Source organism: Cydia splendana, chromosome 5 (assembly GCF_910591565.1).
Source record: "Cydia splendana chromosome 5, ilCydSple1.2, whole genome shotgun sequence".
Lineage (NCBI taxonomy): Eukaryota > Metazoa > Arthropoda > Insecta > Lepidoptera > Tortricidae > Cydia > Cydia splendana.
In genome coordinates this window covers 16427922-16448135 of record NC_085964.1, presented here as the reverse complement: position 1 = coordinate 16448135, position 20214 = coordinate 16427922, and the positions used below count along the sequence as shown (strand labels likewise).

General features: G+C 36.5%; 3 protein-coding genes across 4 annotated transcripts in view; 1 reads left to right on the top strand and 2 right to left on the bottom strand.

Annotated features, from left to right (window-relative positions):
* Nucleotides 1-1813: 1813 nt before the first annotated feature.
* Nucleotides 1814-11414, top strand: LOC134790834 (uncharacterized). The gene is made up of 5 exons (XM_063761802.1): nt 1814-1990; nt 2375-2575; nt 3108-3254; nt 3558-3669; nt 9130-11414. The coding sequence occupies exons 1-5, from the start codon at nt 1838-1840 to the stop codon at nt 9552-9554; spliced, it is 1038 nt and encodes a 345-aa protein (XP_063617872.1). The 5' UTR covers nt 1814-1837; the 3' UTR covers nt 9555-11414.
* LOC134790833 (mRNA export factor GLE1-like) lies at nt 3977-8110 on the bottom strand. 2 transcript variants are annotated; one of them, XM_063761800.1, is made up of 3 exons: nt 8017-8110; nt 5534-6627; nt 3977-4360 (listed from the first exon to the last, which is right to left on the bottom strand). In XM_063761800.1, exons 2-3 carry the CDS (start codon nt 6619-6621, stop codon nt 4174-4176), a joined length of 1275 nt encoding a protein of 424 aa, XP_063617870.1. In that variant the 5' UTR covers nt 6622-6627; nt 8017-8110; the 3' UTR covers nt 3977-4173. The 2 variants fall into 2 exon arrangements, with proteins under 2 accessions (XP_063617870.1, XP_063617871.1); XM_063761801.1 differs by lacking the exon at nt 8017-8110 and having other exon boundaries at nt 3977-5237; nt 6463-6588.
* A 137-nt stretch (nt 11415-11551) lies between the features above and the next one.
* The window catches only part of LOC134790838 (uncharacterized), a 36194-nt gene continuing 27531 nt past the window's right edge, over nt 11552-20214 (bottom strand). Inside the window, exons 3-5 of the mRNA XM_063761805.1 lie at nt 13833-14012; nt 12760-12896; nt 11552-12341 (exon numbers count right to left, since the gene is read on the bottom strand). Of these exons, the coding sequence (XP_063617875.1) occupies nt 12096-12341; nt 12760-12896; nt 13833-14012 (563 nt within the window). The 3' untranslated portion in view covers nt 11552-12095. The remainder of the gene's footprint in view (nt 12342-12759; nt 12897-13832; nt 14013-20214) is intronic.

Genomic DNA, 20214 nt, shown 5'->3' with positions numbered 1-20214 from the left:
CCGCGAAAACCGATATTCGCAAATTGCGGGGATCTTTCTCTTTTACTCCAATGAAGGCGTAATAAGAGTGACAGAGAAAATGCCCGCAATTTGCGAACTTCGATTTTCGCGGTTACAGCCCAGGCATATTTTCACCATAGATATAATATACTTAAAGATGACGTCTAAGCGAGCTGTCACTGTTACCACTTTTGTTTAGTGTACGATTAACAATGTCAATCCACCTTGCTGTAGCCTTGTCGATAAAGTCATATCGATAAACTATCGACATTTCTTGCAATTTTAATTTTATTTCAAAGGTTTAACGATACCTAAAATGAACAAAAACGCTTTTATTCTTTATTGTGGTTATCAGATAACAATTTTATCGTCACGCCCCAGCAGGGAACGAAGGGAAAGTTCAGATAATTATTTAATTAAAATACATAAATACCTACTAAAATATGTGTTCCGCAATAATTGAATTATTTTATTATATTATAATATATTCATTATCCATTAGCATTTCAATTATGTTTATGTTTAACGAAGATATTGAAGCTTCAATTAATCGCTATTTCGTTCCGCTGTGTAGCGCTTATCGATATATAACATGATTAAAATCGACTTTTCACATCCCTAAAAGAGCACACATATACGTTTTTACGCACACATACATAACCTGGCAGCACCTAAACCGGTAACACCTTGATTTGAAGTCCATCTTGTCAACAGTATGGTTGACCTTTTTTGACAAACGGCATTTTTAAAAGAGCGAGGAGAGAGCAATAATACTAGTTGCTGCGCCGTCAAAGAGAACAGACAACGTTGGGGCCTTGATTTTCACTCGCTTTGGCTTCAAAATTTTCCATTTAGCATCTGGCATATTTTTTAGCATATTTGGTCTAAGCCAAGTTTGCACCAATTTTGCAGCAACATTATGCGCCATCGCCTAGCCCCCCATTCACACTCCTACCGTGTAGGCCGCCTCATAGTCCGCCTCGTTGGATAGGATTGTGTATGGGGTTGCGGACTACGAGCCGTCCTACCGTTTAGCCGTTTGTAGGACGGCTCGTAGTCCGCAACCCCCATACACAATCCTACCCAACGAGGCGGACTACGAGGCGGCCTACAGGGTAGGAGTGTGAATGGGGGGCTTAATGTCGTTCATATTTTCATATGAATTTTGAGTTGTGGTGTGATAGGCGGAAAAAATTGGCGTCAATCCCATCTAGCGTCCTCAGTTCCACACGTAAACAATTTCGAGCAACTACCTCTTTTACTCCAATTAAGGTAATGTGGATATTCAAATAATATAATATGGACATCATTAAAAAAAACACAGGACCTGAAAGTTTAAGTAAGTATTTTACTGCATATTTTCAAGTGAAATTTTTGTATTTTTTTATAGCATATTTCCAAAAATTTTAGCATATTTTTGGCATATTCTAGACATTTAGTCTAGCATTTTTTCAAAATCCGAGTTGGCAGCACAGCAGATTTGGTATTACCCACCTTTCATAGATGGCGCTGTTAGACATAACATTGTTCACGGTTTTGAAACCAGTCAGAGGGCCTACCGCGAACCACGTTCGACGTGTTGTCTCTCTGTCGCACTTGTACATTCGTACGTAAGTGTGACAGGGAGGCAACACGTCGAACATGGTTCGCGGTGGCCCTTTGACAATATGTTTATTGTTTACCGCCATAGTGCAAAAGTGTTTAAAGTGTGAAAAGAAAGTGCGAGTTGCGTTGCGGGCGCTTTATTTTGTTTGGGTCTTGATTTGTTGTCAAGATAGGTACGGATTAAATTACAAGTTTTTATGAAGTACTAGACTAGCTGTAGACATTAATCGTAATGGAAGTTACGGTTACACATATGAAAAACCCATTCTCGTTCTTTTTAAAAGAAAAGGGTAATGAGTGTGATCGGCCACTTAAAGATGAGGATCGGTGTGATCTGCAGAATACCTATTTGAAAAAACAGTGGTCGGATGTGAACCACGGAAAAGTGAGTACGTTTTTTGTCTTTCATGCTCTTGGACATAAGCGTACTAATTATGGTATTCTGAAGTCTTTAAAAAAGAAGTGTTTATAACTCGGTTAAATTCATGTTAGATAATAGGTTAAGAGGAAAGTAACTTAAGTTTTAGATAAATCTTAATTTCATTATTAGTATTATTGAGTCTCACTGAAGCTACTATCTCGTCAGTCAACTTACCTTTGGCGGCTTTAGCGATGTTCATGAATAAGTACCTCATAGTTATTTAAAAATAATCCCTTAGTTTTAGCACAACAATTTGTTTAATAAATGTTGTCTATCGTAGAGATCCCATACAAGTTTTCTGTAAAGAGAAAGTTAGAATGTGTCTAACACTTTTTATTCTCTTTCTAGTATGTTGCTGTATGGCACCAGAGTAAATGGACCCGTGGTATTGTGCACATGGAAACCCAAGTTTTAATCTGGTTGGTTGACTGTGGGTACTATGTACGACCGGATGAAAGCATGGTCTATGTGGATTTACCTCCGGAGTTTAAGAAACTGCCTACTAAGGTGTTTGAAGGCAGTATTCATGGAGTGGTACCAATTGATAAGGTATGGAAGTATAGTTCTGTTTACATAGTGGCAGATTTGCAGTCTTGGCCGCCCTAGGCCTCAGGCCATGTAGAAAGTACCAGCCGCCCCTGTCTCATTTTTCTGTCTTGGTTGGCCGACCTAGGCTCGGGCCTGCTGGGCCTTAGGCCAAATCTGCCATTGAGTTTACGGTCTAATATAAACTTGGCTGCATCATACATAACTATAACTTGTGAATAGGTACCAACATTAAATACCTTAATTCGTTAGACATTCCTTGGATAAACTTTATCAAGTGTTTGAAATAAAATTGGGTTTTGATATGAAATGGAGCATATTATGCTTAGTATAAGACTGATCTTTATACAACTAGAAAACAAATCAAATTATTTCTAAAATGGGTGAAGAAGCTGGTGCTGGTTCACATCCAGCATCAGGCACTGTTATGACATCATTTTTAATAATAATAGTTACACCACTTGTTGTGTTAGCTTTTTTCAGGTCTATTATACCTACATACTATAAATGTATTTATTAACATTAAAATTTTCAGGCACTCTCAGACGAATGTGAAATTAAAGATGTCATTGCCACCACCTGGAATCATGGATCCATCGAAAAATCCCAGAACATAATCAATCAAAGCAGGGCTATTTATTTTGTGCCCATAGCCCTGTTGTGTACTAAAGGAAATGATGTTGTAAGTACCAAAACCTCTCATGATTCAGTCTATTTAAATTGTATGATAGAGAGATAAAAAATTATGAAATATACAATTGTGAAATTAATAAACACAAACATACTATAGAGAAATTTTATTATATATTCCTAAATTAATATCACTTTTTAAATTACCTAAATATACATAAGAGATTTAACGACTTGTTATTAGCCATCAAAAATATTAGCCTGTTCCAAGCACTCATGGGCTATCTGTTTAGCATTAAGCAAGCAGTATACTCAATCATCACAATATTGTGGTTAAAAGCAATTTTTTTTACAGGTGCTCGGAGACCTGTATGTGGACACTCCTTGCCAAGGTGTGGTTAACTTTATTGACCTCATGGAGTTGTGGCCCGTGCATCTGCAGAAGAACCCAGCGGTGTACATTCAAAGTAAAAGCAATAGTATTTTATTTTATAAAATTGTTAGATGTAGTACCTACCTATATGCATGGTACTAATAAATAAAAAAAAATTGACGTTTGTAGCTTTTCTCATCGAAAGACACAATATGATTAAACTGGGTATCCATTTTTATTACTTTACAGGTTTTACAAATTGTCTATCTATGCTGTAGCATCTAACTCCCTAATTGTAAGCAGGTGAATGATAATCAATTTCAATATCTGACAATAACCATTTTTCATAATATGTTTCTTATAGTTTTCTGATTATAATAGGATTTTTTTTGGACCAACAGTACAAAACGTGAGGATAAAAGGCTGTCAGACGTTTTCATCGTGACTTGGTAATATTGGGCAATCAATAAGTCTAATTCTCACAAATCTACATTTACAGCTATTGTTTTTTTAACAACTAATAACTGGACAGGGTAACTGTCATCTTCTAGTGAACTATTATTAGCCCCCAATTGTTTATCTCTTTCTTTTTTCTCTTTCACTCGTTGATATCTTCTCTTTGATTCTGCTCTCCACTTGCTCTTTTCCTTTGCTGTTTTTGCTGACGAGGTGTCATTTCATTTATCGGGAGAATTTTTTTTTGCGCTTTCCTGTTTTCATAATTTGTATTTTGTTTTCTTTGATATTCCGAATATAATTCTGGATTATTTTTAATATAATGGTACCTTAGCCTCTCGCGTTCCCTCTTTTTGGCTAAAAGTTCTTCTCTACTCTGTTTACATTTATCTTTTTTATCTTTCTTTGGTTGACATGTCTTCCCTTCTTGTCTTAAATTCTTCCTTTGCATTATCTGCTGACTAGATGACATTTCTTTTGTTGGGGTATTATTTTCTTGCTCTTTGTTTCTTTCATATTGACTTTGATAATAAAAATTCAATTCTGAATTTAGCTCGTCACTTTCCGCCTTTATGAAAAAATCTTCTTCACTGTTAACTTCCCTTTCATGGTCTCTTAACGTCTCCCTTTGCATTTTATGCTGACAAGATGTTATTTCAATCGACGGGTCATGTTTGTCTTGCCCTTTTTTCTTTTCATAGCTTCCAATATCACTCAAATTTAATTCCGGATTGTCATTGATACTTTGGTAGCTTAGGTCCTCACTTTCCATCTTTATGGTGAAAACTTCTTCAATGATCTCATGTTTGAGGTTTTCGTTTTTATCTTTATCTGGTTCGTTCATTTGATTTTTTTGCTGACAAGCTGTGATTTCTATTGTAGGAATATGTTCGCGCATTGTAATATTTTCATGTCTACTTTGGTAATCTGAATTTAATTCCGGATTATCTTCAATGTCTTGGTTGATTAGATCCTGACTATCTGTCTCTATGGTGAAATCTTCGGTATTCTCAGGGTTAGGTAGTATTATGGTTTCTATTAAATGAATGGGGTAACTGTCATCTTCTGGTGAACTATTTCCAGTCCCTGATTGTTTATCTCTTTCTTTCTTGCCTTTCATTCGTTGATATTTTCTCTTTGATTCTTTCCCCGATTTCTTTCTCTGCTTTCTTTGCTGTGCAGATGTCATCTCACTTATTGGGACTACTTTTCTTCGCGCTAGCCTTTTTTCATATTTTAGTTTCGCCTGTTCTCTCTTTTTGGTTAAATAGGCTTTTTTATTCTCACCCACAGATTGTTTCTCCCTTTCTTTTCTTTCTTGAATTTTTTGATATCTTTTCCTTGATTCTGCTCTCCACTTCTCCCTTTGCTTTTTTTGTTGTCGAGGAGTCATGTCAGTTATGAGGAGAATTTTGTTTTGCGCTTTTCTTTTTTTATAATTAGCATTTTGTTTTCTTTGATATTCTGCATGTAATTCTGGATTGCTTGTAATATGATGATACCTTAGTCTCTCACGTTCCCTCTTTTTAGCTAAGATTTCTTCTCTGGTCAGAAGTTTACGTTTCTCTTTTTTATCTTTTTTTGGTTGACATCTTTTCTTCCCTTCTTCTCTTAAGTTCTGTCTTTGCATTTTCTGCTGACTAAATGGCATTTCTATTATCGGGGTAATTTTTTCTTGCTCTTTGTTCCTTTCATATTGAGCTTGATAATCCATATTCAATTCTGTATTGTTATTAATGCTGTAATTTAGGCCCTTACTTTCCGTCTTTATGAAAAAAACTTCTTCGCTGTTAAACTCCCCTTCATCTCTTAACGTCTCCCTTTGTATTTGATGCTGATGAGATGTTATTTCGATTGAGGGCACATTTTTGTCTTGCGCTTTTTTCCTTTCATGGTTTCCAATATCACTCAAATTTAAATCCGGATTGTCATTGATACTTTGGTAGCTTAGGCCCTCACTTACCATCTTTATGGTGAGAACTTCTGCAGTGTTCTCAGGTTTGAGGTTTTCTATTTTATCTTTATCTGGTTCTAATCTTCCCTTTCTTCCTTCTATCTTCTCCGTTTGATTTTTTTGCTGACAAGATGTCATTTCTATTGTAGGAATATGTTCGTGCATTGTATTATTTTCATGTCTACTTTGGTAATCTAAATTGAATTCGGGATTATCTTCAATGTCTTGGTTGATTAGATCCTGACAATGTGTCTTTATGGTGAAATCTTCTTCGGTAATCTCAGGGTTAGGTAGTAATATGGTTTCTATTAAATTAACAGGGTGACTGTCATCTTCTGGTGAACTATTTTCAGCCCCTGATTGTTTATCTCTTTCTTTTTTGCCTTTCTTTCGTTGATATCTTCTCTTTGATTCTTCCCTCCATTTCTTCCTCTGCTGTCTTTGCTGTATAGATGTCATTCCACTTATGGGGACTACTTTTTTTCGCGCCAGCCTTTTTTCATATTTTTGTCTATTTTTTCTTTGATATTCCGCATATAATTCTGGGTTGTTTTTAATATTTTGGTACCATAACTTTGCCTGCTCTCTCTTCTTGGCTAAGTATTCTTCTTTATTCTCAGGTTTAAGTTTACTCATCCTTAACTGAAACAGAAACAATGATTTAAGTAAATAAAATGAATGTGTGTAGTGTTTGCTCCAATAGCAATTGTTTAATAATTGGTCCACACCACATCATAGCTATGCCTATTAGCTGTGTTTTGGCCAATTCGGATTTATTTTATTTTTATAATGGGATTGGCTAGTCGAAACCTTTTACAGATGGCGCACATAATAGATTTCCCCTGTCAATTCTCCAAATACCATATGGCATAGAGTCTGTGCGGAAAGAGAAGAGTATGGGAAGAGTATTGAATTGTATGGGAACCAATACATTCCACGACTCGTCTCTTTCCGCACAAACTCTACAAGCCTTAAAGTAGTGTCAAATTATTAATTTTTTGTTTTAATTTTATGATCCAGAATATCCAGATGTAAGCCAGATCTAATAGAACAAAATTAGAAACAGTGGAAACCTATAAATTATTGACTTTTAAAAAAAGCATAATAATTTTAAAACCTCATTTTTGAAGTCGGATAAAAAAAAGGAAAGACTGAACTGAACTGACTGACTGAAAACTGTCCGTCAAATATGACTAATAGCTATTAGTGAATTACAAGTTAAGATGTCGTTCACGTTTTTTTAGGGTTCTGTAAGTACCTCAAAAGGAAAAAAAGTTCTTAGTTAATATAAAAAAAGATACGGCCGTTTATGCCCCAAAAAACGTATATTTCGACACTCAAGGGAATCCAAATTTATAGGATACCTCCCGTTGACCTAGAACTATAACGTTTGGCAAGTCTTGTAATAAATCGTCTGTACAAGTACAAAAAAAATCAGAAAACTAAATTTATAGAAAATAAAAAAGTTTAATTTGTACGGAACACTTGTGGACGAGTCCGACTCGCACTTGGCCGGTTTTTTTTTAATTTATCGACCACAGTATTTTTCGAACTCGCTAGGTAGGATGACGGCTCATCTCCATATAATTTATAAGGTAATAACACCAAACCTCGCAAAATTTTACTGAAATGACACCTGTCACCGTGCCCTTACTAACCGTACTTGAAAAATACTATAACTTTTCCTATAACAGAACCAGTTATTGTTGCAATCCGCATAAAACTCAAGTTTGAGGCACATTGCGTGTCAGAATTTTGGGACACACACTGGTCTACCTATACTAACTAGTTCTAAGCGGCAGGTAACAATAAGCATTTAGTTAATTACCTATCCTATTATTTACCTTATTAAAGAACATTATAATTATGATTCACTGGGTCGTTCGACGTATGAAAACAATGTCAGTTACCTGGCAATGTCATACTTTCGACGACCGCGTTAGGTGAACGACCCAATGTGATTTAACTTTAACCGATACTACCTATCTTCAACACAATAACTAAAACAGAAATAATGAAACGTGTACTTACTAGTTAAAAACTCCCGTTCGCATAAGATTTATGTTTGTTTATTATTTATTATGGCCGGCACAATGACGACGCGTAACTTCTGGCAGTGTCAGCTGGCGACTAAAGTGACGGGCCCGGGGGTGAGGCAAGCGGGACGGAATAGCGCTTAGATCGCGTTCATAATGGCTCCTCTTCACGTTGGGCCAACGCCAACGCCAACGAGGGACGCATTTATGCGTTAGAGGGAGCAAGTGATATTGCTATCTCATTCTACCGCATGGCTGCGTCCCTCGTTGGCGTTGGCGTTGGCCCAACGTGAAGAGGAGCCATAATATAGTTCGGACAGGACAGCGACAAAATAATATTGTAATGTAAAATAATATAATGTTTCATGTAGGTAGGTAATAATGATCAGGTACATGCATTTTTAGACAATGCTTATAAAAGTTTATTTAGGGTGGAATCACATCTATCAGTATCGAGCCGCATTTTATATATGAGAAATTGCTCGTTCGTATGAAGATGCGTACGCATGCTTTCAGCTTTTCGATGCGTACGCATCTTCATACTAACGAGCGATTTCTCATATATAAAATGCGGCTCGATGCTGATAGATGTGATTTCACCCTTAAAAACATAACATAGTATGTACTATGATATTATGTTTTGTAAATGAAATAGTATTCTCAAGTACCTACCTAATATTGATTACCATCTAACTTATGAAGCAATTGTTTCTACCGTACAACCTAAAATAAATAATTAATTTGAGCTATGGTTTTGTTTCGCCCTCTTGACCGCGGCGAGCTGTGATTGGTCAATTTCATTATAGTTGACTAAACCGTTTCGAAATAAATACTATAGTTGAGTTGGGAGCCCATACATTAAAAGTACCCAATTACAATTTGGTATACGAAATCTTAATTCGACAATTACTTACAGTCGACGAGTAGAAAAATACGTAAATTTAACGTGTTTAATCTAATTATATATATTATAGATTAAACACGTATAGTAACTATACTTATACATATCATAACTAAAAGAGAACTTAAGGTAATTATGACTACTGTGTAAATTTATATACTTAAGTATGTTTTTTTTATTTACTCCCCTAATTTATTTGTCTTCCAGACATTTCTACGTTTTATTCGAGCCGGCGTAAACACCACGCATGCATCCTCAAGCCGGTGATGCCGAGAGAACTACCCGTGGTGACTCCCGCCACCATCACCCTCGACCAATACGAAGCCATCGCCAACGACGCCCCGCAGCTCGAGCTTGCCGACAACGCCAGCACGGACGAATGTAGCACTGTCGTGACCAACCGCCAGGATAACCATCTCACAGCAGACGAGATTGAAGAGTACTCTAAGATGTATATCAAAGTCAATGGCATACAGTATAACGTTTTGAAGATAATACTTAACAAGTGCCACGATTTGAGCATGTGTGAAAGGTATAAAGATAAAAAGTCTGTAGGAAGGGCGACTACGCGTCATTCTACTTTCTGTGGCTATCAACGCCGGCATTTGGATGATTTCGATCACTTTGCTTAGAAAGTATTTGCAGGCGCTACAGTCGTCTAGCCAGCTTTCGACTGCAGTGCCTACAAGTGTCTAAGCAGATTGCTTATCCATTGGCAGATAATAATTAATTGTTTTGAATTCTAGTGATAAAACAAGTCCGCCTCTCTTTGCCTTGCCGGTGAATAAACCCTTTATGGAAGTTTTGCAGTGCGGTATTTGTGCAGTGATGTTTTTTTTAAGGCGTGTGGGATAGTTTATTTTTCTTTGGTTATATATTGTATGAAAATAGGTACATAATATAGCAATACATATATTTCTGGGTGCCTTATACTAAATATTTTGCCATTTATGTTACGTTACGTGTGTAATAAGACTAATAAGTTACTTTACTGAGCTTATCAAGCTACTTATTTCAGTTACATAATTATTTTTAAGTAGGTACACTTAAAAGCTGGACTTATATTTTCTTGTATAACAATGAAGCATGCGTTCACATTGCGAAGGTACAATAAGTATGTTATTTTGGTAAGCTACTTCATAGGTACCTTTTTTCTTATGATAAATCAGTTTGTAAGTTAATCTCTCAGTACTGATTTAGATTCTATGATTGAAATCAGGGTTTTAAGTGTTGTGAGAGATCAAATAATATAAGCCTTTTTAATTATACTTAGGTATTACAATTATTTAATAGTTTATAGTTAAGAATTAGCGCTGTTGCTAACGAGAAGTTTATATTTTTGTTTAATAAGTTTTTTTCCGATTTTATTTTATTTTGTGAGCATGTTAGTCACATCATAGTTTAAGTTGAATGTTGAATAAATGTTTAAACCTGCTTTATCTGCTTACTGCAGATGCTGTTAAAATAATATACAAGTAAATTCAATATGTTTAAGAGTATACCACAAGTTATACTGAGTATGTATTATATTAGAAGCAGACATAGAAGTTTTGGTGGCAATAACGTCAATTAACTAGGGACTTCCTTCCGATATTAAATTTATCGACAACTGAATACTTATTTCGAAATGCCATTTCATATTAACTATTAAGTTCACCGGAGAAAATAGAAATTAACTAAAATATGCTGATTACTACCCATCAATGTTACCTATATAATTTTTAGGAGTTTTAAAAATCAACATAAACAACATTTTTTTTTATTAGTAACGTGTTTCTTACACAAAAAGTTATTTTAATGATATTCAATCGATTTCCATGCAAAGTAAACGGAATCCAAGAGTGCCTTGCAACAAAGGCCAATTTAGGTAAATTTTATGACACGTAACGAATAGGTGCACTACAGCATTTTTCATTCAATCAATTATGAACCTTATGTGGGTAATAATAAAGTATTTTAGACTTATCGTTATCTCATAATCATAACATAACTACTGGCATAAGAAAGTACAATTTATCGATAAAATAATATCGTGTGGAAATCCCTAGGTAAATTTTATTCGTGCCACCAAAACTTCTATGTCTGATTATAAGTAAACAATTGTATCTAATACTTATGGCATTAGACGTGTAGGTGTAGGTATACCTATGTCTCCACAACATATATATGTTGCTTTAAAACTAATTGTTGTTTATCGAGAATTACCTTTTTAAGTTTGAGAGTAATATGCTATTTTTTGTTCTTAATACTTGGTATTAAAATTATACTTAGTTTATGTTTAGAATTTATATTTAAAGGCGAGGTGTAGTTATGCTGATTGGTGCGGTGCGGTGTTCAGGGCAAAATTATCTATTAAATTTTATGCACGTAAACATTTAACAGTAGGTAGTTGTTCCTTTTAAATTAAATTGAGTACATATAGTGTAGCCAAACTGGAAAATGTTTTATAACATTACACAGAGTTCGTTCTTAAGAGTAGCCCGTAAACCACCACCAGCCTGCTTGATTATACCTCTTCACAAATAATACTCAATATAGAGATACAAACCTAATACTACCTCAACTATACTAAGTGTTTTGTTTTTATTAAACTAGATAAGTAAAATGACAAAGGAATAAAACAAGTTGATTATCTTTCTTAATTTTATTTTATATACAAATGAAAATTCGTCCCTAAGGTGATACACTAAATTCAACTTATTTGATACTTAAATTAAATTTATTGTACAAAATATTGTACGATGTAAAACAGGCAGTGTTGCTGGGAGTTTTCGATGTCATACTGTATGGCAAGTTGGGCCTTTGCTTACCATACAATTTTTTTTAAATAAAATTATTATTTGTCGTCAGGCCCAAACATTGTTCACACCTTGACAATCAGGAATTTAATTTCCAAATTTTTAATCTCAAACGTATTTTATTACTATATGAGCACACCTTAGTTTCGGCATAGGTGACTGGTAACTGCGGATATAACGTACCCGACAACAATGGTTACATTGGCTTGAATCACAGTAATGCTACATTTTAAAATAGTGGATTTAAGTAATAGTAAAGTTGCGTTCGCCCCAAAAAAATTGTATGTGGCCAGTGTGTTGATCACAGTAACATTAGTGATTACGGTTAGATTGTTCTGATTTAAATAACTAAATATTAGTTAGAAGGCGGTTTGATCACAGACGGAGCCCAGGGTTGGTGCTGGCGACGTAGTTGAGGAGCTCCTCGGAGTCCTCGCAGACGACGGGCTTCTCGTGGTAGCAGGCGACGTCGTGCCACGCGATGCCGTCATTGTACACGTTATTGAGCACGGACAGGCACGACTCGGCGGTCTGGTTGATGTCGAACTCCGCGTTGTCGGGCTGCGGCCGCTTCTTGTGCCCGGTCTGGGACCAGGGGTTGTAGCCCCAGCCGTTGGGGATCTGTAATAGAAACAAGAGCGACTTTAATATAAATTCCCAGCAGTGTGAGCGATGACTACGTTGTTGTATCGAAATAATTAGTATATGGCTCGCGACGAAACGGTTTCAAATCAAAATGTTGTTTTTCTGCAATGATTTTTTATTTATTTTCTGGCCCTCCATGAAAAAAGTTTGCCCACCATTGCCTTAGCCTTAGAGCCGCTAGCTGGCACGGTTCAACAGAGCGGGTTAACGAAAAATAGTATGAGCAATGCAGACGCGTGCGACGGATTTTACCTACAATGGCACCCGCGTGCGTGTGCCCGCTCCGTGACCCCGCGCCTGCTACGGGACAGGGCGGACCGTCTTAAAGTCCTAGTTATACTCGTAATTTAAAAAAGAAATGAATTATGTGGACATGGTTGCAGTTGGTACTTACCCTGTTGGTGGGCGTGATCTTTTCGCGGTTGGCGGACCAGAACCAGCCGAAGAGGTTCTTCGGCTCGAGGTCCTTGCGCCCCTCGCAGCCCTTGAAGTCGCAGAGACGACCGGAGGTCCAAATGTAGGGCACGTCATCTGCAAGGAGGTAAACCAATTAGATATAAATGATATAATACATTCGTTTAATTATTTAATACATTCACAGTTATATGTTATGGCCTTATGGCACAGTTGAGCTCAAATCACGTGATTTTTTTCCACTCCATGCACTACCCCAAGCCGAAAACTTCTACTTCCTGATATTTTAGTCAAGCATTAAATACATGTATAATGACGGCAAATCATAATGTAACACACCTTTAATAGTTATCATAGAAATAAGGTTGTTTCGATATATTTGGCCGTCACTATCTATTTGTTGCTGACTAAACTTATGTAATGTTTCTATGTGAAGTTTACCTATTTATTTAACTTTATTGCACAAAATACAAAGGCATCGAGTCGAGTCGAATTCGGCAATTTGCCCCAGCAGTTGCACTGGCAGTGTTAATGCTGATGACGATTTGAACCCACATGTTGATCGCATTTAGCTCTCCAACCACGAGATTCGGTCAAACATAGCCATTAGACTGTGATTACACAGTGGTGTTTATTGGAGACTTTAATAGTTTGGATAATTAATATTTACTAATAGACAGTGGTCTAGTGGTGTGGTGTTAGTGGACTTTCAATCCGGAGGTCGCGGGTTCAAACTCCGGCTCGTACCAATGAGTTTTTTCGGAACTTATGTACGAAATAGGTTATTATTTGATATTTACCAGTTGCTTTTCGGTGAAAACGTGAGGAAACCCTACTAATCCTAATAAGGCCTAGTTTCCCATCCCAACCCAGAGGGGTTGGAAGGTCAGATGGCAGTCGCTTTCGTAAAAACTAGTGCCTACGTCAATTCTTGGGATTAGTTGTCAACCGGACCCCAGGCTCCCATGAGCCGTGGCGAAATGCCGGGATAACGCGAGGAAGAATACTATTTAATTTACTAATAACAGATACATATTTAAAAACGAAACTTACTCTGCTGAATAAGCTTAAAGATCAGGTTGTTCTCTTCCTGCGTCTCCAACGAGACGAGGTCCATGCAGTACTCGCGGCAGAGGTTGCGGCCGTCCAGCCAGTCCATCTTCCTGTTGGCCAGCGCGGGCACGTGCCCGCTGTAGAAGTAGTTGTGCCCTCGGTAGAAGAATTCCTTTGGTCCTGAGGAAAAAGGACGGTTATCGTTAAATTGTGTGTGACTATAAGAAGTCGCGACAGTGGATAGAGTAATTTACTGCGCTAATGCGTTTCATTTACCTACCATAATTAGATCTGAGTAATGCTAGTGCCACTAGGTAGGTATTACGTAATATTGCATTAAAATTACAAGTCACGATAAGACATTAAAAATAACATAAAAACGAATTAGCTTTAGCAGTTTTATTAGATGTTCAGAATATAATTGCATTTATTGGCCATTGAGTTGGTAGACCATGCATAGTATTCTGTCTCGGATTGAAATAACTACAAAATGTGATATTTAACTCGATTTCCTCAACATGAGCCTTTATGCCGATGGCCCTTATAAGTGCGTCCTTAAGTCCCATACTTATAAATAATAAATAAACACAGCCGCGAGGTCGCATGTTCTAACCTCACGTAATATACAGGCGTGAATGAATAAATAGTGAATAATAATTTACATACATCCGCAGAGCTAATATGCGACCCTCGACATGGGTCGTGTACCCCAAATTGCGACACCACGGAATCTGCGATCACGGTCGTGACATTGCTCCTGGCTTGGAACATGCCAAATAAGAATTAATTGTCTATTGTCCATGTGGGGGTTGCACAACATGCACTTAACTTTGTAGCATCACACTTTTAAAACTACAGTCTGTAACTCTGTAGGTACCTTACATTTCGTGGCGCCCAAACTATACTCTAGGACCTAGAGTCTGTGCTAGAGTCTAGGTATTTAAATAAAAGTAAACAAACACTTTGTACACTTTCGGGTAGTTATAACATTTATTGGTTAACCGACCAATTACAAAATCTTAGTTTTATCTTAGTTTGACTACCATTTCATATGTATCTCTCAGTTACTTAAAGGTTAGCTGGAAGAGATCCCTTAACGGGATAAGTTCGCCTTTGTACACATTTACTGTTTTCTCTCTGTGTTATGTACTTGTTTTGTGCAATAAAGTGTTTACTACTACTACTACAAAACCGCCTGGATCAGTCACTGAACGACCTGACTTTAACCTACATTATTTGATCATGCAATGGTTTCATCTACCCTCAACTGACTTAAGGAGCCATTTGAGGGTACATTTTGTTTACTTTTATTTAAATACCTAAAGATACGGACTATAGATGTGGTTGTTTTTATCCGTTGCGGAGTTGATAATATAAATATACAACTATGACCAACGTCCAACTACCATCAAATCAGCTCCATGTTAGGATTAACATGTTAGCATACACAAACATTACGGAAGTAGATATAGGTAGGTACTTCCGTCCGAAACTAAGCAAATAATAAAAATAAACCTAGATGATGCTGTCTCAAGGTGCATCACTTGACCTTCAGGCATTATATTTGCATTAGACATCTATATAAGTATGTAGAATGTGTTTACAAATTACCTGTTTTTGTAAGTACCTACCTAAACACAAAATATTACGTAAGGTCATGGAGTAAATTAAATAATACATACTTGAATTTTGTAATATCGTAAATAAAGAGTTAGAGTTCTCTGTTCGCGGTAAATAATAATCCCGACACTTTCAGGCCAATTCGATTGTTGTTATTAGCGTTAGACCAAGCTAAGTTGTCAGCGATCTTGATAGCCCAGACTATGCTAGTGTTTATGCGTAGAAGTTTATAATAACACTCACAGTCTGGGCTATCTAAAACGCTGCCAACTTAGCTTGGTCTAACTCTAGATCTGTTTCCAATATGATATATACTTTATATGTAACTTTGGTAGGAAGACTAGGAAGAGAGGGATCTCCTGCCACAAGTATAATTTTACTTACTTGTAGATTCCAACCATAATGTTGTACACAATATTGTAACCAATAAACGCTTTTTCATTTTCATTTTTCACTGATCTAAAAAGTAAAACTCGAATTGGCCTGTTTATTTTTACGTTCGTCTTATTTTAATAAATATCGCGCCGATGTCTGTTTGCGTTTGGAACTTTAATATGAATTGAATGAATGATTGATTTGCCTCATAGTTATTTCATAAGTGAGGTTCTATAGCATACGTGTACATAGTGTAGCGGCAGATGCGTCGGTCACGCGGTACCAACACTGCCAACTAGGCCAAGGAGCCGCGGGCGATAATGTACATCGAATTATTATTTACTAACAATACAATGCCCCCGAGGCGGCCGTCGTCACTATGATAATTTGCCGAAATGTCGGCGAACAATAATAGATTGCATTCATAATCCTTTGATATGAAAGCGCGTTTAAATATCATACATATTTATTTGGCAATTTGCTTTTCTCATAGACTGTGGCGAATACCTGGCTCAGGTCAGATCAGAAAGATTAGCTGGATCATTGTACAGAAGGTCAGCGCCCATGGTAAATTACTTGCTAAGCATTATTTGCAGCCGGAAATTAAAGCCAGAATAGGTTTAGTAGATACTACTTCTTCTCTGTGGCGATAGCACGGTCGCATTTTTATCGCCTGTCACCATGCCTGTCACGTTCTAACAAGTATGTAAGTGTGCGAAAGTGACGGGCATAGTGACAGGCGATAAAAATGATACCATATATGCTGCGCCCGCTGGTCTGGATAAATTTTGGTGGATTCAAGCATTCAAAACTCGTAATCTGAAAGATGCAGGTTCTTTTCTGATTTATTAATTTTGCGTAATACTGTAAAGTTAATTGCTTACATTGAATTGCACAAATATTAGTAACGAGTAGTGATTGCCGAGGGAATGTGTTAAGACTTTAAGAGTCGCACGCAGACAATTATAGCGGGACCTTGCGCGGTGACAGACAGACAGATGTGCGATTGTTCGTCTATCGAGCACGCAACTCCGGTGCTATAAAGCTATCTTATTGTTTTCTCACACAAGTACGTCGTTAATATGTGCTATTATTCAAGTACCCGCGTTCCAAAACGACTAACAGGGTTCTAGACGTCTATGACGACGCATTTACATTCATGTTTACGTCTCGCATCCTCGTTAAATATTAGCATTTAGCAATGATCGCGCCGCTTATAGGTTTTAGCTTTAGCATAGAGAGGCTGCATAAAGATGTAATAAGTTGCATGTTAGCAATATTGAGAGGCTGGGGTATTTGGACGAAGGCTAGATGGCGAAACAGAGGGTCTCGTGACTATATTGTGCGGTTTAGTTTGTGTATCGATCGTCTAGATAAGTTGCTCTTGCTTAAAAAGACGTGATGTGTGCTCATCAGTAGACAAAATCCGAGTCACGCGTCGAGGTGATAATAAGTCATAAAGTAACCATGAACAAATGGACTTGGTTCAAGATTGACATGATAAATTCATTCAATCATTGTCTTAGAGGACCATGCAAAGTTTTTATGCCAAGTGCTACGACAAGTAGGCTTAATAGGGATATGTATGCGTTCTTACTGCCAGGTTTGTGCCAAGTTTGTGCCGTGCTCACTGCTCAGAGTATAGTATACCTAGTTAAGTAATATTTTAATCGGTTACATTGTTGGAAATAGAGATGCTTTGATACGATGCTACACAATTTAGGTAGGTATGATAGTGTTAAAATGTCTGTGCACACATCTACGTGATTATGAAAGCTTTGATCGTTCAACGACCGATTGATTGCATTGCCGTTGGAACTTTAATCATTAACGAAATAATCCCTAAATCGATATTACCTCAGCAATAATAGCCCCTCTGAAGGCTACCAATGCAATTAAAAACATTTTTCCTTTTAATTATCCGAATATTTCAACATGCCCTTCAAAACTCATCAAGGGCCTGTAAAGATCAGTTTCAAAAGACGTAAGTATATATCAGCAAAGAAGTGTAAGTAATTACAATGATACTTATGTACGTAGTCAATTAGTTGCTGATTGAAACCGAAATGGATGTGACCCTTGCAATTTTATTACTAAATTGTCTTAACACCGTTATCGTCTTACGAATGGGTAATAAAATGAGACGGCTTTATGAATATTGAGGTATCGAGGACGCTGCAAAGTCATGTGTCCCGTGACTGGCCGGCCCTGAGCCAAAACTCTACCGTGCTTATATATCAGAATTAATTTAAACTTAATGAGAAGCCATTAAACACACAGAAGTCAAGTAATAACGCTTCGCTGTTAAGGCGGAATTACAAAATATCCAAGCTTCGCTTCGTCGCTGAAGTGCTAATACCTATATGTATTATTTTTACATTTTAGTTATTTGCGTTTCCACATTGTACGCCTCTCTGATGCAGGACGTGACAAACTGTTGTCAAACTAGAATAACATCTCTATTTTGCTATTACTCATGAGACCAACAATAAAATATATTAATTTGACTTGAAAACTGACACCCTACTGCTATTTTTTATAATTTTAAGACGTACAATTGGACTTGACTGACCCCAGTTATAGTCACAAAAGTACCTACAATTAAAGCATAAGCATATCATTTTGGGGCTTAATAGGTAAAACTAGATGGTGTCATTAAATAAGAATATGTCTAATATGCTATTGTGCATATAACAGCAACTATAAAAAATGGACTTACGTTGAGAAATCATAAATAACAGTAGGTGACAGGTTTAATATGTATAAAGCCAAAGTGGAAAATTAGTAAAAAGGCACGCGAGAAACGCGATGTTGTATAGAGTTTGTGCGTCTTGAAAATTTACAGTTTTGAAGTCTCTGATAATAATAATTAAATTCACATTAAGTATGTGTTTGCTCTGCAAAAACTGGCAGTTGTGTTGGCGAATTTGAACAATAAAAGATTTAACGACTACTCGAAACCGGTAGCTTAGTTTTATTTACATGTAAAAGTATTTACCTAAATGTTTAAATTTTGGGAGGGGGGTCCCTTTGTTTAACATAAAGTTTTAAGTCATAATGTATTGTTTGTCATTAGTCATAAAACTGAAACCTTTAAATTTTCAGGATTTTCGTAAGGTTATCCTGGCCTATAGATAAGTTAGGTTAGGTTTGTTTTATGGCAATCCTGAAAAATTACGCGTTAATTAACTAAATAAATTATGACTAACGAAAATGCGGACAATCAATACATTATGACTTAAAACTTTTTGGGAAACAATAGATACCCTTTGGGAGAAAATCTTGAGAGTACAGTACTGCAGAGATCCTGCAAACAAATTTTAATGCAGAGTGGGTCAGTTATCTCTGCAGCTTACTTGTACAGACATGAGAGCCTGCGACCTAGGAGTACGCCTCACTGACATTAGGTCAAGAATACATTTATGAGGATAGCACCGATGTGTGGGCGAGTAATATGCAAATACAACTGTATACACAAGCTAAGCCGGCTAACTTTATACAGCCACAAGTGTTTGCTATGTCTACAAAGGTTATATCATAATTGTGTCATTTACTCATTACCTAGTCGTATCGTAGTTGGTAATGATAGATGTTTACAAAGTTGCAAGTTGCGAAAAATCCGGTATTGTTCAACGCTGTGCAATGATTAATGACGTTACATTATGTTTTCGTCAAGGGACCGCGAGAAATTGGTTAACAGAATTAAAAAAAAGATTTTAAGTACAAATATATAATAAGACCTTAGTACATGACGATACGAGTGCGAAAAATGGGAAATTCGCAACGAGTGGCGATAAATTGTTGTTATACATAGTACATAGGTATGGCCCTTAAAATTTTCGACATAGTTACGTAATATGCTAATTATCGCACTAGTGCGGTAAAGTAGCACCATAAAATGTGCTGTAAAAAATTATAAGCCATTGTTTCCAGGTTGGAACTACCCAAGAAATATTGTCATTCCACATATTCAGAGTTCAGACATTAAGAACCTATTCCAAATTAGACGAAGACATAATGAAAACGTTCCTATAATAAATACAGTAATTAGAAATAATACGTAAAACTAAACTCTTTTGAGATAACATCAGTTACGTCGGTAGGTATTATGCAGTTTATGTTCATAATTAAACTGATTAAATGAGAGCAACACAGTAATGAATATCGTGAACTTCACTGCATTAATAATTAATAATATTTACGTTATATAACAGCCCTAAATTAATATGAATTAAGATGTACTTGCTTAGAGTAAAAGTTGTAAATACGAGTATGACCTGCTTCCAAAATGTTTTCAGTCGTTAAGGCAATTATGAGGGTTTTCCGGCAACTGATATGACTTTTATAAATTAATTTAAGCATTAAAATTTAAATTCTGCACTCATTA